Source organism: Saccostrea cucullata, unplaced genomic scaffold, assembly GCF_032062105.1.
Source record: "Saccostrea cucullata isolate Sc308-1 unplaced genomic scaffold, CSIRO_AGI_Scuc_v1 ctg356, whole genome shotgun sequence".
Taxonomy (NCBI): Eukaryota; Metazoa; Mollusca; class Bivalvia; order Ostreida; family Ostreidae; genus Saccostrea; species Saccostrea cuccullata.
The window spans coordinates 765,155-793,118 of record NW_026918279.1 but is presented as its reverse complement, the minus strand read 5'-3'; the positions used below and the strand labels follow the sequence as shown (position 1 = coordinate 793,118).

The following is a 27,964-nucleotide window of genomic DNA, read 5'->3' as shown; positions in this document are numbered from 1 at the left end:
AATTATTCATAATGGACAGAAATTTAAGCAAAGACTGAATGAGATGTAAACATAACTTATCATAAAACGTTATTGACAGAAATACATTTATTTATCTATTTATTTATTTATTTGTTTGTTTGTTTGTTTGTTAATTTATGTAAAACCAACATAGAGTGAAAACATATTTTCCCGGATTTATATATTTTGTCTTTGTCGGTTTGAAAGTTTATATTAAATCGAAAAGAAAATGGCGTGGAAAACGGTGTACGACACCTTTTGGAGTGAATGGTTTTGGTTGCCAGAAAATGTAACATGGAAACACTTAGAAAACAAAGAAGATGGTTTATATTATCCACAGGCTAGAGATCTCTACATCCCATTTGTTCTTGCAATTGTTGTATTTGCAGTCCGTAAATGTTTTGAAAGGTGAGTCAAAGCATGTGATCGAAGGGTGTGTCCCGAGAGAACTCGAACGGAATATCGTACGATATATATTCATTCACATTTAGTTATGTTAGCTTTAAAAGAATACCCAGATACTGTTGTATATGAAATGCACAAAGAAAATCCTTTGAAGATTGTTGAAATTTGAGCTAGCACTTTATTGAGAAGAGCGATTTAACCGGACCTCGTATGGCGTCCGTTACATTCCGAATAACCTCGGTCACTACAAACCGGCTTTACAGGCATTTACACGTAGACTCAGTTATTTTATATCATTATAAACATAAACTTCTTAAATATTTTACTCAAGATTGCAGTCATAGATTACATGGAGTTAAATATTCATGTTTTATGTTTCCATTCCACAGTCTTTGTCCAAACATCTTTTTAACCACTCTGGTACTTGACATGTTGACAGGGAGGGAAGGGAGTTCCTCATTTTTTCCAAGTCCTGCAATCATTCATTGGCCTGTGCACATGGAGAAATAAGGAGCTCCCTTTCCGAACTAAGACACACTCACACATTTCAGAACAGTGGCTCTTTATTTTCAGTATAGGACTAAAATTAAATTTTTTTGAAACGTCTTTACAAACTATTGTTAGTCAATTGCGGCCTCTGAAGCCTCTCATATATGAGTGAGAATGCAAATGAAGAGGTCACCAGCTATTGCAATGGAACAATGGAAAGTATTTTTCAGTTTTAAGATTGCTAGATGTGTTGAGTCTGATTTCAAATTTTACTGCCCTCTGGTCAATGTTTCTAATCTCCAGCTTTGGATCTGATGGTTATTGTTAAGATTATAAAGAATGGTTTCAGAGATTTTACTGTCTTATTTGAAAAATAAAAATGCAAAATGCCCCCAGTTTTTGCAGAAGTACTAGAATAAAACATCAGTCAGTGCTATTGACGTTGAGTGCTTCATTTACTGACACCATTAATTTTAAAGTCAAGGGGTACAGGATTTTGCATTCTGGATTGATTCTGTATCTTCAGATGGCTTCCTGTATGAATTTGTATGTAAATATAATTTAGAATTTCATTAATATAGGAGATTTTACAGAAGTAAGAATGCCTGTTAAGATTTCCTCCGGTTGGGACCTATTTTACTTCCTCTAGATACCCTGTTAAAACGTACGTACTGTATTTATTTCATCAAGGAAGTGTAAGATGATCTTTAGTCATTATATACCAGGCTTATAATAAGGTCACTATTCTTTGTCAGTAATGAAAACAAGTCAATCTAGGTGACTTATTGAATTAACATAACACCTAATGAGTGACCAATGTCAATAAGCAATGTGGTTGCATGACAATGAATAATTAACAACTGTTATGGAAGCACTTAACAGCTTTAGCAGGGCTTCCACTAAAGGGGTGGCAGGAGATGAATTTGTCAGTGTTTAATGGTCAGAATTCACTGCTTCAAATTTCATAAATGGCAATGTATACCATTGGAGATAACTCTTATACATGTACAGTATATTCAACCTCTCAACATCCAAATTATAGGAAATTGCCCATGAATAGCTGGCTCTATAGGGTTAAAGACATCAATCCCCCTTCCCCCTTTGTTTAAAAATTCTAACATCTTGTATATATATACATTTATTATGTATGCTTCACAAACTTCATGGTAGTCTTTTGTTCTGTATATAATATAGATGTTTTTGTATATACATTGTATGTAATATACTTGTCTTCAGGCAGAAAGATGATACTTGTACATTGTACTTAGACACATTTTCATTGTTATTGAGAATGTTGTGCTCTGCTTGAAGGTCAAGAGGTCACCTGGACAAGCAGGTTATTATAACATTTATAAACAGGGATTTTAAAAAAAATTAGACACATGGTACTTTTTCTCAGATGGATGTTCTTCGTGGAAGCAATTCATTATATATGCTTTAATTTTTCCCCATTGTAAAATTTGGAACATACAATCAAAATTTCAGTCACATAAAACAGTACCGGGTAATAGCAGATTTTGAAAGAGTTGTATAGAATAATGCTTTAATTCATAATTAATGGGGTAGTGGATATTATTTAATATTTATTGAGAAGTTATATAATTATAATCACTCTTCCATTTCTATGTATATCAGAGATCAACTTGAGAAATGAAGAGAGAGAAATTTTTAGTTCTTTTGTTTATGTTTTTGTCATTGTAAATATCAGCTTAAACATGTTAAAAGTGCACGAAAGCCTCAACTATATAGACTTTTTTAAATGGTCAATTGAATTTTTGCCATGGGGTTATTGAAAAAAAATCTAAATATAGTAATCCTTTATGAGTTTAAATATACGTCAACCAAAAAGTAACAGTGTTTTTTATACATTTTTACTATAATCTTTGTGATGATTGTTTTTTAGCCCAATTATTTTGTATTAAGTTTTTCAAAAGATTCACAAACATTTTTTAACATGTGCTTTGATATTTCCATTGCATAAAAAGTCACGTTAACTTGGACTATCTTTAATCCACTTGTTGATAAACAAATTTCACGGGTACTGGAGAAAAGGACAAATGTTAATATATGTAGCCCTGTTAGAAAGAAAAATCTGTATATATCACTTCTTTCTACTTTAAACATCTCCAAATATGTATTTCACTATACCACTTGAACACAAAGCCCTTGATAAGTATAGACATTCAGTGATTTCAAGATTGTCATTCATCATGTTCATTGAAGAGCTACTAGTAAACAAAACAGGTACTCTGCAATCTTTTTAGGCAAGCTTTGGTTAAAAAAAAAAAAATCATTATTATTAAACGTGACATGCAGGAAATCAAATGTATGGTTATTGCACATAATCAGTGTCATATTAATTATGACTACATAATGTATATATTCAAGACTTAGAAGTCAAATTTGTTTATTGGTGTAGAATTTCATTAAAAAAATTCCATATTTCTTATGTTAAGGGGCTTAAATGAGAGCTTGAAAATTTAAATTTACATATGTTCACTTTAAAGGACACGCATTTACACAATCTTGCATATGCCAGTTTTTGAGAACTAGAGAAACATGAGAAAAGTAAATGTTCAGATATGTAAGCAAATAGAGACCTTAGTCAATAAACCCATTGAGTTATATCCTGGATATGTAATCTCAATGATTAATTTCTGATGTTTTTCTTAAAGCTATATCTGGCGTATCTGAGCTTAATAAAAAAAATAAAAATACGAGATTAAGTGTAAATTTACATTACATTTGTTATGTAGGTGCAAATTCAAATTTTCGCAGATTTTGAACTTAAATATCCCTAGTCACGTTTCTATAGTTAAACTGACTTTAAACTGTATCTCTTATTAATTCCAAATGGAAATAAATCGGTTATTAACTGTTTTAAATCTGTGATATCTATGAAATGCGATTTATTTGAATTGTGTTATTTACAGAAAAGTCCTATCTTTATATAACATGCATAAAGAAATAAAACAAATAAAAAGATCTTTTTAATTTAAGTTAGTCTGAACTAATCAAAAATACACCATTAATCACTGTAAAGAAATATGAAATCATTTATGTTTGAAATTTAGTTTTTAATTAGGTTACTTGTCAATTTTAGCATGAAAAATATCTACATATAATTTCATCTTATATATTTCAACAGAAATCTCAACATTGTTGAAAGAGATGCACTATAGTTCAACAAACTTTGCCCTTGTAACTTGTAAGCTTTGTTTATAGTGTTTATAATGTCAAGTACTATCAGGATTAGGTCGATCACTGTGTGTTCTTAATACAAGAGAAGTATTATGCAATCAAGATGATTATTTGTGATGTTTTGTCTTAAAACAGGACTTTGGATTATTTTGTTTTGTCAAAAGATTTGTTTTTAAGTATAGAGCTATTATGTAAAAAAAAAATTATTCTATCCCTCATGCCCCCATATGATATTTTTTTTACTAATGAAATAAGCATTGTTTTATATGTATAAGCATGATAAGTATTAATAAATGGCAAATATCAAAATAAAATTCACTCAGTGATCATGATTATTATATACTTGGTCCATGCAATCTAATTAAAATCCGTGATGCTTTGTGCAGCGAGCTAGATGGAGCGGAGCAAAAATCTTATTTTAATTAGATTATACTTGATCTGTAGGAATATTTTTATCTTTAATTAAAACCTCCTATAATGGTTTTGGGATGGCAGGGTATAATCCTACGGTGATGTTACTGATGCACGTAATTATTAATAAAACATTTATACTATAAAAAGATTTTACTTTTGTTCAGAAGTACATATACATTAAGTGGTTTAGCAGTAGAACAATGTCAACACTGTGCACATTCATAAAAGCTCTCAAAATCTTATGATACTTTTTTTTTATCTGTAATATATCTGGAAATTCAGGTCTGAATTATAACTTTAAAAGACTTGTTGTTAAAACTGGAATTGGAATAAGGATAAATAGTGAGTTATAGGAATGGCTTCTTTAAAATATTCAGTGCTCTTGTTTGTACTAGACATTATGTTTAGAATCCAAAAAGGAACTCGATCACTTTACCAAAGCAAACTTTTATTTTTTCAATAAAGAACATGTTTCAACAATTCATGGTCAGTTCTTAAATGCATTACAAGGAGATCTTTGTTAAAAGTGCAGTTACCAAGAAACTTGAAGTTCACTTATTCTTTGAATTGCGTCCTTTTTGTTTGGAGTTTGTTTCTAAGTCTGCTTGAATTTAAAAAAAAAATGAGGATTGGTTGAATGTTATTGACCCTTGTAGCAGATTTGAAAATCATTTAAAACCTGAAACATTTGAGAATATGCATCCTAGCTGATCAGATCAAAATGATTTAGCACGTACAATATAAAAAAAAATTTAGCGCGTGACTAATAAATGTATAGATCAATGGGTCAGACATGATACAGCCTGACACTGTGTAGTATTTGATGCTGTCTCTGTTAAATGTAAAACAATACCAATACTTATCAAATTTAAGATCATTTTTGTTCAGTATAGAATGAAAATTATTTAAAAAGAAATAATCAGGTCAGATTTAGAAGAATGATAGTGAAGAAAAATTAAAATGAAGGCTAATAATATGCAGAGAGTTCTGTTGATTTCTCTTATAGTACCTTTAATTTGTTGACTGTCTCAATATACCTAATGTTTTCATTGCAACTTATTGTCTGTCGTGATATGGCATTTCAGCTAGAGAAAAAAGTACATAAGGACTTTGATATTAGAAGAGCCATTAATGTATATAAAAAATATTATAGAAGACCTTTGGGCTCTGAAGTACAAATGTAGATTTGAAGTCGATAGTCTCTGCAGTCACATGTTTTCTGTACATAGTACATTATTGTTACAGTAAGGATTGGGGTTTCAATGCTTCGACCATGATTAACAGGTTAACACAGGTCATTAAGCCAAGGGACAGACTTTGTGTTTTGTTCACCCTGTGTGGAGATGTACAGACAATATCACAATGATAAACAGTAACTGTCATCATATCAGATAATCAAGATAGAGTAGTTCACGTTTGTACTGTACCGATAAGTGATAAAGAGATCTACTCTAGTTGCTTAATTTTTATTACATCTTTTTTCTTTGAAAAAAATGTATACTGTACACATGGTAGATTGTATGTCATTTGCCAACTGAAAAATGTTTAAAAAACAGTGTATGGTTATGAAATTTTTGTGAGATGGGATTGAAGTGGAGTTGGGGGAGGGTATCAGCGGGGTGAGGTATCCAAATATGTAAATGTCCAAAGTGTATTCCTGTCCTATCAATTCAACAGAGCTTTCTACTATGGCAGAAATTTCATATTTGTCCAGAAGTTTGCTTTCAAAATACAGATTAATACTCATTACTGATATACTTCTAGGAATTGTAAATTTCCTCAACGTTGTTAAAATACTTGAGTTATAGCTATGCAGATACTGATGGATTTGCACAAACAGCTAAAAAATTGCGCAATTTTTTGACAAGATTGCTTGGAGATAAAATAAAAAAAAAAATCAAAAAAAAAAATCATTCATATCATAAACTAATATACAGAGCAATAAAAAGTCATATTAAATGTCAAAGATGAGATTATTGACGAAGTGTTAGGCCTAATTTAATTACAAAAATTGTATACTAGTACATATACTGAACACTTCAGACATGCTAGAAAGACAATAATATCTCTGATTAAAGTTAGTAATATATATTATTACAGGTGTGTGATCTCTTTTGATGGCATGCAATGATGTTTTCCTTTATATTTTTCAGCCTTATAGCTAGACCAGTAGGATTATATTTTGGTATTAAGGATGGCCGACCAAAGATTGTTACACCTATTAGTGCCTTGGAGAATTCATACCAAGTAAAGAAATTTCCATCAGAAGAAACAATAAAGGTACTTCACACTTATTATTCGTGTAAAACTCAAAATGGGGTCAAAATTGAGCTTCTAGACTAAGTGACAAATTGTCAAAATTGAGCTTGCAGTAGAACATTGATATTTTGGAAATATGAAGTATTAACAAAAAGTTATAAGCAAAATGATTAAAAGAGCTAGAGCCATAAAAAATTCTAGCTTCTCATCCAGTTTTATTATACGCTTAGCCGGGCCAGTCAGTGTTGTTTGTCTCGTGGTACAGATATTTCTGTTAATTAGTCAATCGGTGCAAATTCATCTATTGTATCTAGTGTGTTAACTAATAGGTCAACCTGTGTGGAACAGATTGTCACTGCGTAAATGTGTCGAGGTGTCGTCAGGCCAATATGTCTTAACTTTGACCACTACAAGGCTTAAAAAGTTACCTTAACTCTGTGGATGTTGGGGGGGGGGCAAAGTTCATGGATCTCACAGGTCTGCTCCCTCATCCTCGAATTTACATCCCCATAAACCATTATTTTGTCAATATATTTATTCATTAAATCTTCTGTATGAATGAGTTAACAACAGAATTACTTCACCATGAACCAATCAAGTTTAACGTGCCCAAGAACATTGACCCTCTGTGAATTAAAACAATTCCATGGACAGTTGTCCTCATTCTACATGTTCTGTCACAACCAATTCCAAATTTTTGATTTTAACACATAATAAAAACCAGTTCTCATTTGAATTAATTTAATTACAGGTTTTAGAAAAACAGACAGACATGACAGAGCGTCAGATACAGAGGTGGTTCAGGATGAGAAGAAATCAGGAACGTCCAAGTCAAATGAAGCGCTTCACGGAGGCTTCGTAAGTGTCCAGTCTGTTATATAGCGGGACCTCTGTCATTGTTTGATGATGGCCCAAGATCTGACATTATAAGGGGCATGTTTATAACGTGTCCAAGACTAAGATCCTAGCCATGTAAAGCTTTTCCAGTAACCTTTTTTTTGAATGAGACTTCATACTTTAGCTAGTTGAAGTTCAAAGAAAATGGCTTCATGCTACATTCATGTATTCAGTAAGTTATAGTACAGTACCACCAGCTGACTTTGTTAGGTCTTTCAAAATCAACACTGATCGTAGCTTTTAACTATGCTGCAATATTGAGGCTTCAGGTTTCCTAACAAGACCAGGTTGTTCCCCAAGGTAACATTGTACTGTGCCACCATAGACGGCAATTGGTTTTCAAAAAAGGAAATTTTTGAGTTTCTGTCAATATATTCTTGAAATATTACTTCAGGTTAAGTCCGCCACCCTTGAGGGTGAATTGTTTTCAAAAAAGAAAACATTTTGTGTTTCTATTAACATATTTTTGAAAGATGACTTCAGATAAAGTCTTATGTTTATGTTTAATTTGAGAGCTTGCTAAGTGAGCCTGCATACATTTTTGAAAATTTATAATACATAATATTATATTTGATATTTCACTAAAAAGAAATAAAAAAAATTCTGCCCAAGTTATTTGATAAAAACATATATATTTGAAGAAACATTTTTTTTATACATATGTCATTTGTATTGTACAAAGATTATAACATTGACTCTTTTTGTGTGATATCTATAATGACAATGTCTCTTTTTTTTTTTTTGTAGATGGAGATTTTTCTTCTATTTTAGTATATTTGTATATGGAGTAGCTGTCTTATGGGATGTAAGTTTTCTATTTAATACTTTAAACAAAGAAAACATTTCACAAATTTAAGATTCAAATACTTCTAAATCAATAAATGGGAGTGGAATTAGAGCCAGGCTTTAAAGGTGATGAAAAAGTATAATTGAAAAACAGACAAGGCAACAAAAATAACACTGTGAAACATGATATAGGTGAATAGTTTATTTAGTGAAAAGTACATTAATTGTGATGTAAAATAAAGAAATTATCTGTTTACAGAAACCATGGTTCGCTGACTCCATGAAATGCTGGGTAGGGTATCCACAACATGTAAGTTTCTTCTTACTCCTTTACACATGTAATGTTTAGTTGAATATTTTGGCTGATTCACATAATGAATGCAAGAAAGAGAAATTGAATTTAGAAAAATAGATATCTAATTCATAATATTGAACTTAATGAGAAGATTTCCTTGCATTATAAATCTCTATAAATGGTGAAATTGTTTTCTAGCATTTGTCCTCGGGAGTTTTCTGGTATTACATGATAGAGATTTCTTTTTACTGGTCGCTTATGTTTTCACAATTTATGGATGTTAAAAGAAAGGTAAGTTCTTCTCTCTGTTTATTGATTTTAATTCTAATAAACAAAAAAAAAATATAGAGACAAATTTTTGCTGCCCCAAAAGGTGCATCCAAGAAAAGTAATTTTAAGGGTCTGACTCCAATGATCACACTGTAGTACAGGGTGATCCCTTGTCCAAAATATCTGAAGTTTTCCAGGCTTTTTAATGATTTTGATATTTTAAGTGCCAGGAAATGGCTGTTCTGGTGTTTTCCTGGCACGTATAATATCAAAATTGTGAAAAAGCCTGGAAAACGTCAGATATTTAGGATTAGGTAATCCCTAAGAATTGAAATAAAAAGGGACATTTAAAAAGTAAAAATGGATCTTGGGTCCACCGTAATGGTTAAATACCAAAATAACTGAGGTGGGGAAATTCCCTGGCCCCCTGGTCTGAGAGAGAAACCTGATGGTGACAATAACTTTTATTATACCTCTATTGATAATTCTGGAATTTGATTGGCTAGTAAGAAAACTTTAAAACACAACAATGACTCCAAATGGTACTGTTTACAGCAAGAAGGACCTAGGAATCATTGCACGTGGGATATAATGACCCGGTCATTATAATTAATGACCGCTAAATAATGACCTCCTAATCAAAAATTCCTATTTGAGTGAATTAAATGCATAAAATAATAATTATTCGAGAAAACAACATGTTTTTAAAATTGTGCATGGTCTGTTTTGCATTACCATACAGATTACGGCAAAATTTTATCGTTAACTTCAACGGTTTACTCATTTCAATATATCAGTTCAATTCAGTTCTAGAACGTAGAAGCGGCTCTGTAGAGTTGAATTCTGTGTTAGATTTTGACTGGGTAGAGAAAAAGTAATCGTTAGTTATAACAATGTATGTCGCTATCAACCAAATATAATTTTAATCAGTAAATCATGATGCAAAAACTTACACGACTTGCAGACGTCAATGTAAACAACTTCACTATACGGAGTGTAGCGAATCCCGATCCCGATCAAAGAAAGAATTGATAATGGTTAGAGATTCATACTTTTCATCATATATATCGGTATAATAAAACAATTGATTACCCCTTTTGAGTTCAACATGGTGGAATAAGGACCCTCGACCTGGCCTACTCGATGACCTGCCCTGACCTCGGCCGCTACGCAGCCTCGGTCAGGTCAGGTCACCTCGTGGGCCAGGTCTTGGATCCTTATTTCACCATGTTGACCTCGAAAGGGGTAATTAATTGTATATTAATGATTATGCTCTGCCCCTTTCATCCCTAGACCACTCCTTTAGGGGCCCCCATATACTTCTCTTGAAAACAGTAGGGTCCCTTTCTTCCATTACTGTAAAATTAAATATTTATGTAGGGATTTTATAATTAATTTAATTCCATGGAAGAACATGATAAGTAGCTTTAACTTATTTCATTATGGACATGAATTTCTTCACCTCACACACAGAAAACATTGAAAAAGTAAACCCTTTGGATAATGATTTTACAGTACATTTGGTATCATGTCAGCAAAATACATGTTTAACTGTTAAATATTCCCCTGTATACAGTTTTTCTAAATTTAATTGTTATGTGCTTGGTAATTCATTTAGCAGTTTATAGCGGATTTTCATCGAGATTTACTGTTTTAGGATTTCTGGGAGATGTTTACGCACCATTGTGCCACGATAAGCCTCCTGACATTTTCCTGGTGTGGAAACTTTGTACGAGTAGGAACGCTCGTGTTATGTATACACGACGCTGTGGACTATTGGTTGGAGGTCAGACATTTTAATTATTTCTCAGGCATAAGCCAAATTTTATCATGGATATATATACCGTAAAAGTGGCAATTTAAATGAGACACAAATATATCCATTTCTTAAAAATTAGTATTTTATTTTTTGCGAGAAGTAATTTTAACGATTTTTAAAATGCTCACTAAAGAAGGTTTTACAAATAAAGCAATTAATTTCAAGGAATATTCAATTTTAGCAATTTCAGCACCCTCACCATCGTCTCAAGCCATGGTCCGGAGTCCGCATATATAGCACTCTCCTACCCGTGGCTGCTTGATCACAAAAAGTGTCGTAATCTTGAATATTTACGCCTTTCTATTGTGACGTCATATTCAGTCAGTGGCAAGTTTTGTTTCCATCGCAATCGAAATCAACAACTGACGTCAACAGTATACAATAAATATTTCCTATACTGCGATTGGATATTGAAAGATCGCGATAAAGTTCATCATCTGACTATGCTTTACTTGCATTGGTCAATATTTTAATGAGCTACGAAGAAATCTCTCCTTGTTCAACCACAGCCAGAATGGGAGAGGAGCATACATTTTGGCTGTGGTTTGCGACGATGCACCCTCGCTAATTATGCCAAAATTAAATCCTCGCTAAAATTTCCACTTATAGGGGTATCAATGCTTATGAACTTAATTTTTTTTTACTTCATGTCTACAGGAATATATCGGTTTTATCAATCTTGTACATGGAAAGGGGGAGTGGTCTTTAACTGGATTAATGTTTCTTTAGACAGTCAGTAACAAAACTGATAAGTGATTTATTTTCTCAATGATCATAGTATGCGAGAGACATAAGCACAAGACAGGCCAGTAGAAATAAGTGTTAGGGAAGGGTGGGGGGCAAAAAAATTGACAAGTAAGAATAAATTAATTGCCAAAAATTGGGAGAGGGTCAAGCAAGAAAAAAAAAACTCCCAAAACTCAGGAGAGGGTTTAGAAAAAAAAAAGAGAAGACATTTTCTCTGTAAACATGCTTGATCACATATTGAGATACACTTCAATTTTATTAAGAAAAGTTAGTGATAGTTTTGTTGAGAAACTCTTATGTACCGGTAGAATCATAAAATGATTTCGGAGTATGAAATAGTTAGGAGTAATGGACAGTCACTTTGAAATAACCTAATAAGTGATTATGCATGTACTAAAAAGAATAATAGTGAATTTTGATTTTTAATTATTTAGACAAATGCCTTGATATCTATTTCTTCAGGCTGCCAAAATGGCGAAATATATCAAAGCCCAGAGGCTATGTGATGTACTGTTTGCTGTATTTGGCGTCGTGTGGTTCATCACCAGACTAGTTCTCTATCCCACCAAGTAAGTACAAAAGTCAGCAGAAGTACACACATTCTTGTCAATATAACAAAATACATGTATTGTATGAGAAATTCTGGTAAAAGTTGAATACGAAATGGTCTGTTTCATGATAACTGCTCTTTTGCAGGAGACAAAGATATTTTGATGAAAATATCATTGTTTAGAAATATTGTATTTCATACATGTTAAACATCTGTCAAACAGAGCTTTCTTAAAAATTATTTAATTGCCCTGCAAAAAAGCAGTTTCCAGTAATTGTAAAAGGCTAGATTATGATTTCTATTTAAGAAATAAAATGATGAAAAATTTCTATCGTGAAAAATTAAAGAAAAGTATTGTCTTGCATCATCATCATACTTATTATATATAAACATTACACAAACTGACTTAAAATAAGGCTACACAATCTTCTCAGAATATCAGATCACTTTTCATTTCAATCATACAGAGTGCATTTTTCATGTATAAAAGAAGTCTTCAACTCTGATATTAGCAATATTTCTTCTCTTCTCTCAAAATCTACTTAAAGCAACTTAAAAAAAAAAAGTTTGCAACTTTAGAAAAAGTTGAATTGTAAATTTTTCCAAACTCTGTTCGATTCTGCAATATATACATCCTTATGAAGGCACACTGTCACTTTTGTGTTTTTTTCTTCTGTATACTGGTAATGGAATTACCGTATAGCGGGTTTTCTTGGCGGGTGTAAAATTTGGCGTTTTACCTGCTCAAAGGTATGGCAGTAATTTTGGTATAATTTATTTTAACGGACACGGTGATTCAGCTCTTTATAGATAAACACTAAGAAGAGTATTGACTATTTTAGCGATTAAAATTTTAGCGGGCTACCATCAAAACGCCAAAATAAGCACCCCACTAAAATAACCCGCTATACAGTATAATATCTGGTAATTTTTTGAATTTAACAATGTAGGTCATCCTTACAGCTGAATGTTATGCAAGATTCCTGGAAGTTAAATGTAACATATTACTGTGTTCTGTTGTCAAAACAATCTAATCTAGAGCACCTTGTAATTAATTTTTTCAAGAAATATGATGAAGGAGGGAGGCATTTTTTAAAACTTTTTTATTGCCCCCAAAACAAGATGAGGCAGCTTTTTACAATGTACAAAACCTCACAAAATGATGAGGGAGGTGATTTATTGTTTTTATTTTATTGATTTAGCAATAAAAAGGGTCAATGAGGCACCCTTGGAAGAGATGAGGGAGGGCCTGAGAACCAAGAAATTAATTTTTTATGGCCTAATATACACAAATGTGCTTGTCTAACATAAAAAAGAATTATCAACTTTGATTATAAAATTAATTAGTATATGACTATGTGAATACCATGTTATGGTATTTCTAATTCAATATATTTAAACATACTGTATTATATATTCAAGGAAAAATATATTGCTTTTTAATAAATATAACCTTTTCATCTAATATCTAAAATATCATTACATATAACAAGATAGATTTTAAGAATAGTTTCACCCATCTTACCTTTCTCTTTGTTAAGAAAATTACATGGCCCTTGTAAATCTCATATGAGTTGATTTTTGATCATTAATTTGTTGGTTGTTGACTTGCTGATATTTCATGGAGGTAATAATTACATAAGAGTATGTCATGTTGAATACATATTTATGTTTGTTCAGATTTATGGGTTTGGAATCACATTAGTTATTAGCAGAGAGCTTCCAAATTTAAAACTGACTACTTCTCCAATTCTTAAAATTGTCTTCTCTTCTTCTGGGAAATATTAGTGCAACTTTATGTTGAGCAAGGGTGCTTTGTCCAAAAATATTCATTTCATGGCCGCTGAGTCAGGTTCTGGTGTTAAGATGGGGTTCTGTTGATTATATTGTAAAAAACGTTATATTTCCAAATCCTTTACAAGTTGTATTATACTTGTGTGACCATTAAGGCTCCATGAAAGGGCCCTGTACCAAAGACCTTGTACAAAACAGATCAATGTAATTGTAGACTTGAGCCCAGAGCATTTCATGAAAAGTGATGGATAAATAATGCTTATAGATATTTATCAATGGATTTTATATGCATGAGCTTATTCTTAATGCAGGTTGTTGCACTTGATATGACACAGTATGTAATTTGTTTAAATAATTTAGAATATATAACAAGTATAAAGATAAAAAGACTCAGTATATTCTTTCCCATCTCCAGTGATGGACATTGTACCTTTACCTACATAAATTTCTGAAGAATTTTATGTGTTGGCAAAGACTTGAATGAATTATTTGTGTTATACCTTAAAAAAATGTTTCCTCTCAAAATTTATGCTGAAAATTTCAATATTTAATATTTAGACTATTTTACTGATCTCATTGGTCATAAAAATTGATATTGGATAGCTGAGTGATACATTGGATCTTTTTGATGACATATTGGACCACTATGACATTTTTGTGTCACAGTGTCGATGGTTTATGCTATATCTTAACAATCATGTCAAACATGGTAGCCAGCACAAGTCTAGATATATCAAATTTCAAAGGAAGAAAGTATTATAAAACTTCTATTGACTTTGGATTTAGCAAAAGATTTTTTTTAAAGGCATCGAATGAAACTGTGTGCCTTCGGCTTAATGGCCACAGGCAAACAGTTTGGTTCTTAGTTCCAACAAGACGTGTTGCCTTCCAACTCTGTGAATAAATATAAAATGTTTTTTCTGTTGTTGTTGATTGTGCAGGTGTTAGTTTGAAGTTGTAAATGATATGTTAACATTGTAAAGTATGCAGTTTTTTTTCAACCCCCCCCCCATCCCTTCTTTCTCTCAAACACATAGAAGTTGTTTTCAACAGCACAATTTATAAATGTAATTAATATTGTACATTAACAAAGCTATATTATGTTGTTCAAAAATTTTCGAAAGCCTATTTGTCACCTACATACAAATCATTTGATTTTATTTCACAGATTTTTAGACAGAATGATGGATGTATATTTAAACAGAAAGATTTAAAATGTCAAAGTACATAAATATATCATAATGAAAATTTTATGAGAAATTCTCTTCAAGTTATTCTTAAGCAAAAATATTTCAGTGGCTAGGCCAATTTTTACAAAGCAAATACATGTCTATTACATTGGCTATGTCATTATATTTCATGGAAATTTTTTAAGTGGGGAAAAACTCATTAAGTTAATAGCCTATTTAGCTAAGGCTAATGATTGAAAAAAACATTTTCAATACTTCCTTAGGGACATCATTACTAATAAAGAAAAGAGAAACTTGATTGTTTGTAGAGTAGAACAGAAATATTTGTAGTTAGCATGACAGTGTGCCTTGTTTTTTGCTTTTTATACTCTCATTTTTTATAATTTGACTTTCGTATAAAATAATGTTGCTTCCATAACTATTCAAGCGTAACTTAAGCCTTTGTTAGCCTCCTTTTTTTTTTACCCAAAGTTTAGCTTTTGTTTCAATTTTGCATGATTGTGTGTTTCAACAAGCACACCAATTTCTCTCAGGGCATGATGTCGTATGTGGATAAGAAGGAATGGGGTATGAATTAAAAGTGGATGGGGAAAGAAAAAAAAATTGGACTCCAAGTTCTGGGCAGAAATTCTTCCTTGGAACATGAACATGTAGTCCAGGAAATACCTGGGAATTTAAAGAAATAGTTTTTAAAAATGCACTGCAACCAGAAATTATCAGGAAGATTTGTTTTAAATTGAGTTTGGTACTTGGGCATTAAGTTATTTCACAAGTATTTTTATGTTTCATTTGGGAAACAAAAATAAAGTTGTTAAATGAGAAAGACTTGCAATTTTAACTTCAGCCTTTGGACTATTTATGAACATTTATGTATCATTGGCTGCAAAATGCCATATCATTTACTGCTTTTCTGTCAATAAAATTAAAATTTTCCCTCTAGCTATAGGTTCAAAGTGTTTAGATCAACTTGATGATGAGAATGAAGTTTTGTAAGCATTAAAAAAAGGTGATAAAAATGAGTCGGTGCCATGTTTTAATCGGAACATTTTATGTCCTATTTCAGAATCGTATATAGCACCCTTTTCTATGCCCACCCTGTAGTGGGTTGGGGCCCGGCATACTTTCTCTATAATGGCCTTCTGATAAGCCTACAAATTTTACACCTTTGTTGGACGTATATGATTGGGCGAATTTTTTGGATGCAAATCACGTCGAAGGTAAAACCAAACATTTTGTTCTCCGCATGTCGACCTTGAAATCGGCTACTGACCTCACTTATCTAAGATTTTAAAATGACACAGGACGTCAGCGTTAAATAAAAAAAAAATGAGCGTAAATTTGAGCCTTGTTTCTTCTAATTGTTTGCGTAAACAAAGAAATTTTATTTTCATGTTTGGAATCTTGCATTCTTGTTTGTAAACATGTGCAATTTTGAGTTTTTGTTGCTGTATTTTTTCGTAGTACATACTCAAGAGTGCTTTACTGTGTAAATTTGTTGTCTTCCTGTGTGGTTTAAAATCTTAGGCTTGCTGCCTGCCGCTGAATGTGTGGAGGAATTATAACCTCTCCGATCAGTACGTAATATGACGTACAGTCCTCCTTAATATGGTGCTTTTCCTTCCCCCACGGTTCGCACATTTACTATATATAACGCTAGACGTAAGGAATATATCCAGGTTCTTGTAATTTGTCACTCAGCCATTAAAACGCTTTGCACAAAAACATGGTGGATTGTCCTTATGTGTATGTAGTTTAGAGTTGTTGCATTTGGAAAGATATTCTATTTTGCTCACAGAAAGTTTAAAATTTTGATTAAAGATAAATCTGTAGGGAAAACATCTTATGAAGTAAATGGATTTCAGCAAGTTGAACATATGTTTATTCACATCTCCAATTTATGAGTGCATTTTGCAGATCAATATTTTCTTTTTGTTTATCTGTGTCATTTTTTATTGTACAACATAATAAAAGGAAATATTGAATGTAAATCAGATTTTATTTATGGAAAAGCACCACTATATTCACTGTAATAGTTACTGGAATACCATATTACATGTATGCTCTTAGATCTGTATCAATGGTAGACGTATCAAAAACAGTCATGCATGTTGTTAAAAGCCTGATGGTGATAGGGGAAGCTTGCGGAGATATTTAACTGTACAGGGGATATAACTGCATGAATATGAATAGGACCTGTCCATATACAATACATAGCCTCTCTAATTGTCATCGTACATACTTTTTAGGATATCCATTTTTGTCAGAATTGGTGTTGAGATTTTTGTCAAGGGTAGAGGTTGACCAATCGTTTTGAGGATTCCTGGTTTTTTTTTTAGAGGGAATTAAGAAAAAAAAAACTGAATTATTTTGTTATTTTCTACTTTTCAGGAAGCACACAGATATTTGTTATTAAAGGTCCTTTTATAAAATGTTCCTGGTTTTGTAGAAGTTTCTTTGTCTTTATTGTAGGATATGGAATATGTTCATTCTTAAAAATAACATGTTGTTTTTATTGAGCTTTCTAAGAGGTCATTTACATATTCAAATATTTACTTTATTTACCATGCAATTTCTTTTTTAATATTCTTTATTTTAATGAAATTTTAATTTTTCTTTATTTTTTGTTTTTTTCCTATTCTATTCCAACTTTATTATTTTTTTACATCCTACTTTTATAAACTACATTTGATGTGACAAAAATCAGTCAAAAGAAGGATGATTTGAACGGCATTTGCTTTTTCAATGTCATTTTGATAAGAATATCAGTATCACTGATATTGAATCTTGACATCACTGGTTGCAAAAATATCAGATGGATACGACAACATACTTTTTGAAAGCCTTGGACATAAAGTTAATATTGTATTAAGCAGTATATCTGATTACATAAATATCGTATTAAGCAGTATATCTGATTACACAATATCCAGATTAGACAAGTTGCACTGTATTTTATGTATTGATCATAGGAAAAATTGAATTACATTCTAACAAATGTATTGTTTTAACATTTGTTTTTTAGGGTCCATTTAGAGTTTCAGAACAATAAAGTAGTTATGTTGTTTCTTTCAGTATGCAAATTTATGGCAGCTTAACTGGAATGGTTTTGTGTTCTCATGTTGTAATGTCTTGATTGAGTGACAGTGTGCCAACCCTAATAAGTTTTTTTTTGGGGGGGGGGGGTGGTCACAGATTTAACAATAAATGAATATTTATAGATTTTTTTTTACAAGGATTACTATCTTCTGTTGGTAGTGGACCAACTTAGTTTTAATTTTAATTTTTTAAAAGTTTATGTAGAACTGTGATGGTTTGAAATTTTAAAAAAAATTGATTTCATGAAAACTGTGAAATCTGCTATTTATTCATCATCATCATTCATTTTCATCATTGTTAGCTCTGTAGAATTTTTACCTGTATCATACTATTGGTTATGTCCTTGTAGCAATGCACTTGCATTTTTACTCGCAAATTTCACACACAGATGCACAATATATGTCTCATTAAAAGGAATACAGGATCCATGGAAGGAAGACAAATACCACAAAATATATATTCACTCCTTCAGACTCCCCAATACATCATCCATATACACACATCACACTTCTGAGCCATAATTTCGTCTTTGACTGCCAGCACTGCCAAGGCAATACAGGCTTTTATTAATCATGTGGTCTGTTCCCCGCGCTTTCTTCTAGGGTCATGTGGTCCACGTATTATGAATGCAAGCAGGTGGTCGGGGGTTTTCCGAGCCTTTACCTCTTTAACGGCGTATTAGTGATACTACTGGTTCTGCATGCGTACTGGTTTTCTTTAATCGTGACTGTCGCCTACACGGTATTGTCCAAGCAAGGGGAGGTAAGTCATCTGACAAAGCAAGCAAGCTTTTATTCTTATCTGTGTGTTTTTACGAATTTGCTCCAGTCATGTGCTACTGCATTTATGATACAAGTGAGTCACCATGCCTACATCATGCTGTACTGTTTAGAAATGGCATAGGTGAGACATATACTAATCATTACATAATAGTTTTTTTGAAAGTTACTGATAGTTTTTTAAAGCAGCAATGTAAAGCAAAAATAAATGAAAGGATCACTTCATTATAAATAGGAATTTGACCTATAGGACCGGGCTTGGTTTTTTCTCTACAAAAACCTTTTCGATTTCCGTTCTGATTAATGGCATTAGGCTGAATACATATAACAACTTGTTTTTCCTAAATCTTTTTTCAGCGAGTAGAGGTATGAGGAACCCTTTGATTAATTTCCTGACTTTGTTATCTCAAATATAATAATTGATATTTGTCATAACTTCTCAATAAGCATAATGGTAATGTTTACTGCCTCTGAAATTCTATTCTTTATGTTTAGGCAATTTTATCCATCAATGTAGCAAAACATTCCATTAATGTATGCAAATTATATAGGCCTAAATCAAATCTAAAGCAGTTACTGATATGTATGTAGCAAAAATCAATGTTATTAAATCCTAAGGAATATATACAATTGACATTCATCGCAGCTCAATGCTGCCAAATGTACCTGTATTAAGTAACACAGAGTGAGTTATTCTTGTCCTCGGAGAAAGTGTGCTTATACTGAGGTTTGTTCCGCCTGACTGACAACTGTACATTGGATTTTCACGATTTGATATCTCTTTCATGTTTCTTATATCAAGAATGGGCATGCACAAAGGATATACAATTGAAGGAAATTACACAAGCTATAAAAAATATAAAATTGGCTTTGAAAAGTAGAAAATTTAAAAGTGTGGTACCAGGTGGATTCGAACCCCCGACTTTAAAATATTAGTATGCACACTGTGATAGTCAGCATATATATCAACTGAGCTAGTCTGACTATACCATTTACCAGTATAAATTTGAAGTAGATTATCAAAATCAGGTTTCCTTATTTTTTGTAGTTTTTTTGTGAATTTCGACCCTAGGGCAGGGGTGCCCCTAAAAAAATCCTATCTTAAATTAATCCTTACATCCAAACCTATCAAAATATCACAATTTTATTTAGGGGCACGCCTGCCCTGAAGGACTTCTAGGCCAAAATTCATGCAAAAAATCAACACTTCTTCGGACAAAATGGTGTTTAGGCCAACTTTGGAGGTGTATTGTAAAGTTATAAATAGTAAATTTTAGGTATAAAATACAAATTTGAAATATTTAGACATATATACGGTAGAAAACAACAAATAAAGATTAATTATTCCGGGAAATTGTTCTCTCCTATAGGTCAATTCTTTTGTCAAAGCGAATACATCCTTTTCATAAATGAAAACCATCCCTTTTATTTTTTCCAAAGATTTTGATTTTTTCTTGTTTGAGATAGCAACATTTCAGAAAGTTATTTTATATCTGATATGCATTTTCTGTAAACAAAACAGTATTGCTTTAAATGAATGAAGTATGTACTAGACCTTATTATTGTATGTACATGTTGGTAGTTTTATTGGCATATTTCACTGAAAGTTTTGATCTGAAAGAGAGAAAAAAAATCAGATATATAGGAATTGTTTATCATGCTTTACCATTGCTACAACAATTGTATGTGTTTCATGCTCATAATTATAAAGTTTCTGGACACTTCCTACACACAAAACCTTTTCTCAACTGTTAACTAAGCTTAAAACTTGCATGCTGAACACGTTCAATGCTTATCATTTATTTATATATTTATATATATATATATATATATATATATATATATATATACTTCAGAGCTCGGAAAAGAAAATTGTGTTTAAAATATTCTGCAATGTCCGAATATATCCAGAAAACAAAATGTAATCTGAATTCTTTAATATATATACAAGTTTTGTTTGCAACTTTGGTTAACTGGTACATCTATAGGTTTTAGGCAGAACTATTGAAAAAAAAGTTGTTGCTTATGATCGATGGTTCACAGTATATAAATAATATCAATGGTTGGTATGTAGGAGGTGTCCATATTGATGTAATCTTTGTTTTTATCTAAATCAGTTCTGTTAGTGGTGGTGGTGACTTATTCAATATCCACATTCTATAGTCTGTCTCTTACTGGACTTTTTCAGTCCAAGACCTTAAAATCTGTGAAATTCAATATTCTTATAATTTATATTTTATTCTTTATATTCATACCCAACTTATTGAGTTGAGATATAATAAGGTTCCTTGTATGCAGGAAATAAACTTTAAACAAACAGTTTATGTAGACCCTTCATTTTTGCCAAAAAATCACCATTGTTTTTTGTGTAAGTGTGCTTGCGCAGACTCCTTTTTGGAGTTTTTTTTTCAATCTAAATTTCATACTTTCGGAAATGCTGGGGTTTTTTTTGGAGTTCATCTAGAATGATAAACATTCAGGCTTCACAATATATGAAGTCTAAAATTTCGACAGATATAGAATTTCTGACAGACTATAGATTGTGTATTAGGTATTTTTGCCTTGGGGTCTTTTTAGGTACATGTATTAATATGTTCTCAGTAGAACATACTTTTTAATTAAAAAATCCTATGAAGGTTGATAATTTTTTATAAGATGCTTATGTCTAACTGAATTGTACAAGTTAAAATATAGATAGAAATTAATTAAATGCATTTGAAATAAAATTGTTCATTTGCTGTATAAAATTTGGACAGTTGAAATTTGCTTTTAATAGAAAACATTAGACATTAAAAGACATTTTTGGAACTTCTTGAAATGAAAAATAATTTTATAAATATTCAAATTTAATATTATAATTACTGGGAAAAAAAATTGGCATTTTCATTAAATTTTTTCATTCACTTAAATTTTCCATTTTTCCTTTGCCTGTGTTACATTGTATCCTACATTTATGATCATATTGCTTTTTCTGACATAGATTTAAATTTGTTTTTTCTTCATATGGTATATTTTATTTTATGTTTTAGGGACAGGTATGTAAAGAAACTATCGCGTTTTCTACCGCTTTCTCTTTCATGGTCGTTTTTTTTTTTTTTTTAAAGTAGAATTAGATGCTGCACTTGTTTATTTATTGCAAAAATGGCCTTTTCTGATTTCTATTCGTAAATATATATTTCTTGGAATATATCCTACAGGTGAAAATTAAACATTTGGATATTTAAATTCTGTTCTTGTGTATCCATGATTGAGGAAACGGTTATCTTTCTCTTGATATCCCCCTTGAAAGAAAAATCCTTCTACTTTTATAGTAACTTTCAATTTTTTTTTTGACACACTCTGAAATATAGCGTGCATCACCTTATAATATTCATGACAGGAACCTTTTAAAATCTTTGATAGGGTAAATTTGCATATTTAAAAGATCTTTATTTATGGTCAAGGAGAAATTCAGGGTAATTTGACATTTCTGCTTTAAAAAAAATGAAATTTAGAAAATAATTTTTTTTTCTTCATTCTCATTTCCTCATATATGAAATAATTCTCTGATAAATGTACACTGTATATACCACCTTGTATTAACAGAAGCATGTAAAAAGCTTTTCTTTAAATAATAATTTTCCTTATTCAATTTTTTGCAAGAAATCCATTTCTGTTGCCTATAAATATTTCCTAAACTTAATGATTTGGGATAGAGCAGGCACATTCATTTTTGTTCTGTTTATATATGTTTAGTATTGTTTTAAAAAAAAAATGAAAAATATGACATACAGCAGTTTTCAATTTTTTTAATGTTACAGTAATAATTATTTCTGGAAAAGATTTGTATTATCTTGCTTATTTTACTTATCAATTAGCAAGGAATTTCATAACAATTTAGTGAGATAAAAAAAGGAAAAGTTTTATGTCAAATTTTAGATTCATGAATTTTCTGAATAGGAAAATAAATTCAAAAATTCTTAAAATTCAAAAAAATAGGGTAATGGGATTTGATTATTTGCAACAGCATATTAAGATTTCATGACAGACACTTTCTGTGTGTGGTGGGAATTGTGTATATAAATCAGTGTATTTATCTGGTATATTTTTCATCACTCATACAGTATTAATACAATATATAACTTGATCAGAGAGATATGGTTAAAAAAAATTTCGTGATTCATTTTTATTATTCGATCTTAAAGAGAGTTAAATGAGAAATGCATATAACTTTTGTAATACAAACAAAATTGTCAACAGGTGAATAAAAAAGAGGTATGTATTTTGACAGATATTAAGCATACGATCAATCGCACAGTACTTACCTTTCACCAATTCTCAGAAACGTCAAACCATGAACAAAATGGGTAGAAAGGGGAGGGGTCATTTTCCATAAAAAGCTTTCCTAATTCATCTTGAAGAGCTTAAACAGTCATCTTATTAGAAATTTTAAGAAACAAACTGGAGTTAGCTAGTAAAAGCCAAGCAATGAAAATTGGTACCAGGTACTGTCTAGTGATTTCTTTGTTTCTATTATCTATCTAACATGGGATTTTGAATAATAAATAGAAACATGTTCATTAAAACTGGATTATTGTAAGAACTCCATTATAAAGAAATCTCTGTTAATAAGGATTTTTTTTTTTTTTTAGCTAATCCTGTTCTATCTTTTGATTATGCTACTTGTAAGGATATAAAAATTCTCAATTATACAAAAGTAGAATTTGAGATCCAGGTAGCTGCAAGATATAACCTTGCAACAGTTTTATTATATGTTGGGCCCCTGGCTGTGTTACTAAAAAGTAGGTTAATTTGACCTACTTTGTGAATTGCTCTTTTTTTGTGAAAGTGAGAGGACATTAAATTTCATTCATCTGTTGATCAGTTTGTCAGTCTGTCACAAAATTTTAAACCTTGATCAGAACTCTTCAATGAGAAGAGATGGGGCTTTCATATTTCATATGTACAATACCTGTGACAAGACCTTTCCAAATACTGTAGACGTACTTTTTTCCATGGGGTCATCATTCCGCGGAATCTCAATTTCTGTTTAATCCGTGGATAGAAAATTACGCGGATTTCTTAGGTTGTCACTATATGCCATACATTTATATTAAGTACGCTAGGACAAATTTCCACGGAAAGTTTGTGTCCGCGTATATAGCGTAAGTTAATATCACGCGGTATTCTACTTCTGCAGTATACCATGATTTTTTCCACCTTGACTTGGAAGTTTGACCTTACTTTATTATTTTTTTTTTTTACATTACTTTAAATTTCATGGTCATGACTTTTGAAAGAGAAAAGATAGGGCTTTTCATCTTACACATGTTTATGACCTGTTACAAGTCCTTTCTAAATATTCTATGATTTTTGAGCCCATGACCTAGACCTTGAAGTTTGACCTACTTTTCAAAAATAATTGTTTCCTTAGAACTTTTGATGAAGAAGAGCTAGGTCTTTCATATTTGACATTTTTTTGACAAGATGTTCCTGATCATGTTATGATTTTAGACCCCTTGACTTTCATGTTTGACTTAATTTTCACAAATTTTAAATTTAGTTGATTACTTTTGAGAGACATATGATAGAACACGTTGGAATAACATATGATAGGGTGTTCATATTTGACACAATATACCATAAATAATTGCATCCCATCCACTAAGACACCAAAAGCAGGGGACCATAATTCTTTGAATTTGCTTGATAATTTTTTTCAGGCAAGATTGGTCCTCTTATTTGTTAATTACTGCAGAAGCTTTACATGTAAAAAGAGTACATCAGATCTGAATTTAGGAAAACATCATGCATCAAATTTTTGCATAATCAAAGATCAGTTTTTTTTTCTCATATAAAGTGTGAGCTTACAAGATAACAATAGCATCTACACAAAACCTGTGACTCCTTTATTTTTTCTGTCCTTTTTTGCATACTAGAAACTTAATGTTTGCACTCAAAATTATTTTTAACATTGTCATAACATATGTCCAGGTGATTTGTACTTGTATCCAAGGAAATATCTACAAGATTTCATTCCTGAAAAGAAACTGCTTCCTTTTTTTTTATTTCAGTTTGTGCCTTCTGTCTTTCTGTTAAAGAAACTTTTTTTTTGCAGCAGTGTAATTTAGTTGTCAACCATTGGTTCTTTATTATTATTTGCATAAAGTGAAAAAACTATTATATATTGATGATCATGTTTATATTTATGATAAGTACAGATGTTGAAATTATTATTAACATTATCTTGTATTTCTGGTTAATTGAAGTAAACTTAGTGTTTTGGGGGTCAATCTTCATGAAATTGACCACTTCAAATGTAATTAAATAAGTCCACTTTGCAATTTTCCGTTTAGGTTAAAAAGACCATATGTTTTTTTTATCTTTTTAAAATTGTGCATTTTTTAAAACTCCAAAATTACTTTCCATTTCAGGAAGTTACAGATATTCGTAGTTCAGACGAAGAAGAAATCAGCGAGGAAGACACCTCAAACGGTTCTGGTGATCATAAACAAACCAATCATTTCAGTAACAATGTAACGCAGTGAAAATAATTATTGTTTAGTCCTCAACAAAACCAATGATGTCATCAGGGAAGTGCAGTCAATGATGAGAAATGTTTCATTTTGTGTTTTATATGCATGTGTTTCTTTGTTGACCCTAAAAGTTTTCAGTCTTTGTTTATCAGTGGAAAATGAGATACTTAAATGAATATCTATATATCTTTAAAATTTCAAACATTACCTATATTTCATTAATCTATGAATCATTTCCTTATGTTCTAACATTGCTTTCTCACATACCTTCCCTGGTGATATTAAATACAAGAGATTCGAGATAAAATGCATCATATTCTCTCAGAAAGCATTTTCATTTTTAACTTTTCAATCATTCAGAGTTCAATCCCATATTTTTAAAGGTTTTTTTTAATTTATTGATTGTGCATACTAACGAATAGAGTAATGTTTTGCTGAAATAAGGTGTTTGCATGAAAATTATTTTCTTAGTAGATACGTACATAAATGTATTTTCTGTAAAAAATCTGAGGTGAGAAAAGGTTTTACCAAGAATGATTTTTAAAATCAATCATGTAGAATGTTTCACTTAAAAACAATGCGAAAGCTATATTGAAACAAAGGTGAACAAATAATGTCTTTTTTGCATCTTTGCCATGAAATGTATATAACTTCTCATCTCTGGTTAATTCAAGTCATTTGCAAAATCTGAAAGAACATACAATGCCATTAGTTTGAATGCATACAGTATGAAAATTTTAAATTTGATTTCTTTAGTCTGTTGTTAATTTTAATTATTATTAGCCATTCAAACAAATTATATTCAAGATTAGAGTACATGTATTCTAAGTAAAAATGGAGTTTGGATGTAAATGATTTTAATCTTAAATTTTTCTTAATTTTCTATTTTGTGTACAAGAGAGACGTATGATTTTTTCCACGCTTGCTATATACTCATAAAAAGTATCATTGTTTTCGTATTTTTTCATAGGGAATTTGTCTCTGCATTAGCAAATGATTTTCATTAAATACATGTACATTTGAAAAATATAATTCTCTGGCATTAGTATGAAATATATAATAACGAGATGTCCTAAAAAAGTTTGTATATCCGGTCTATGGATCTTCACTTGTGTGTGGTTTAAGAAGCTTAAAATAAATGAGCTTGTTTGATTCAGCAATGGGATGTGATTTATTTAGCAATGGGACCAAATACGAAATAACCATTCAATGAGGGTTTTATTAGATATTCGTATTCCATTGTAATCTGCAAAGGAAATTCTAGAAACAAAAAGGAATCAAATGTCCCTCTATTTAACAGATGTAGTTTTGAATAAAAGGTGGGTTTTTATTATTTTATAGAAAGCATTTTTTATTTGGTTTACTTCCATGTGTTCGTATTTCTTTGCCCTTCAGACACTAAAATTGTCTGCAGAAAAGTATCCCCTCTTCACACAAACCTGAAATAACTACATGTAGTAGTCTAGTGATCAATAAACAGGAAGATTTCTTAAATGGCCTTACAAAGGCAGCTTGTTAACAGATAGCATTTTCTCTAACAGGTCCAGTATTATTTTTTAATAATGTAGATTTGGTTGAGAATCGAATTCTGTCTATGGAAATGTCACAAAAAGCGATCTTTGAGTTGGAACAAATGAAAAAAAAAAGTCAAATATTTTTGTGAAGCAAAGGGGTTGGGGGAAATATAAATACATTTACAGATATCTTTCATTAAATTATTGAAATAAAATACCAAGTGTGATTGTCAGGTTAAACCATTTTAAATAACTTGTTTTTTTTAATGTTCGTTTGATATATTTTCTGAATCTTTACCTTAACAAATTCAAAAGACGCATTACTGTATATTTCTATTAATCTCGATGTAAAATGGATATTTATTATGTATATATACATGTGTATAAATGTGTATTGTAGATAAATTTCTATTGATGTTGTAGTTATGAAATTGACATTGCTTGGAAATTTTGTCAATAAACAATGCACTACTTTTATTTAGATATATTTTTATAAATTTTACTATCCTGGTATAACTTACATATGGTGTTTACATCTCCCCGTCTTATTTGCTACTCAAGAGCATGCTCTGAGTAAGACCAATTTTAAATGAGAACGAGAAAGGCTAATAACACATAAGTCGAAATTACAAGGTTTAAAGCCATTTGTTTGTAAGATTGTTATTACAACTGTATTTTAGAAGAACTTGGTTTTACTTCTACTTCAAGAAAACCAGCTTCACATGTACAGTTTATTTTCTAAAAGTGAAATTCTTCAAAATCACATTTCAGTATTTGAAGCATTTAACATTCTAGTCAACCAAGATGAGTTCAATTTACCCTTCAAATATTGGATTCCTTACAAACAGATTGCAGGATCAAGCAAATGCGCATGCTCTAGAAAGCCCAAATCCTTACTCCTTACAAAAAATTAACTGCTACCAAGTAGAAACTTCAGACATGCT

The 27,964-nt window shown here is 31.1% G+C and overlaps 1 protein-coding gene across 2 annotated transcripts; it reads left to right on the top strand.

Moving 5' to 3' along the window:
• The first annotated feature begins 218 nt into the window (after positions 1–218).
• Positions 219–27,490, top strand: LOC134261788 (ceramide synthase 5-like). 2 transcript variants are annotated; one of them, XM_062744190.1, is made up of 10 exons: positions 219–408; positions 6,663–6,789; positions 7,520–7,626; positions 8,413–8,470; positions 8,711–8,761; positions 8,945–9,037; positions 10,674–10,802; positions 12,045–12,151; positions 18,815–18,974; positions 25,405–27,490. In XM_062744190.1, exons 1-10 carry the CDS (start codon positions 230–232, stop codon positions 25,516–25,518), a joined length of 1,125 nt encoding a protein of 374 aa, XP_062600174.1. In that variant the 5' UTR covers positions 219–229; the 3' UTR covers positions 25,519–27,490. The 2 variants fall into 2 exon arrangements, with proteins under 2 accessions (XP_062600174.1, XP_062600178.1); XM_062744194.1 differs by lacking the exon at positions 18,815–18,974 and adding an exon at positions 16,180–16,333.
• Positions 27,491–27,964: the final 474 nt, after the last annotated feature.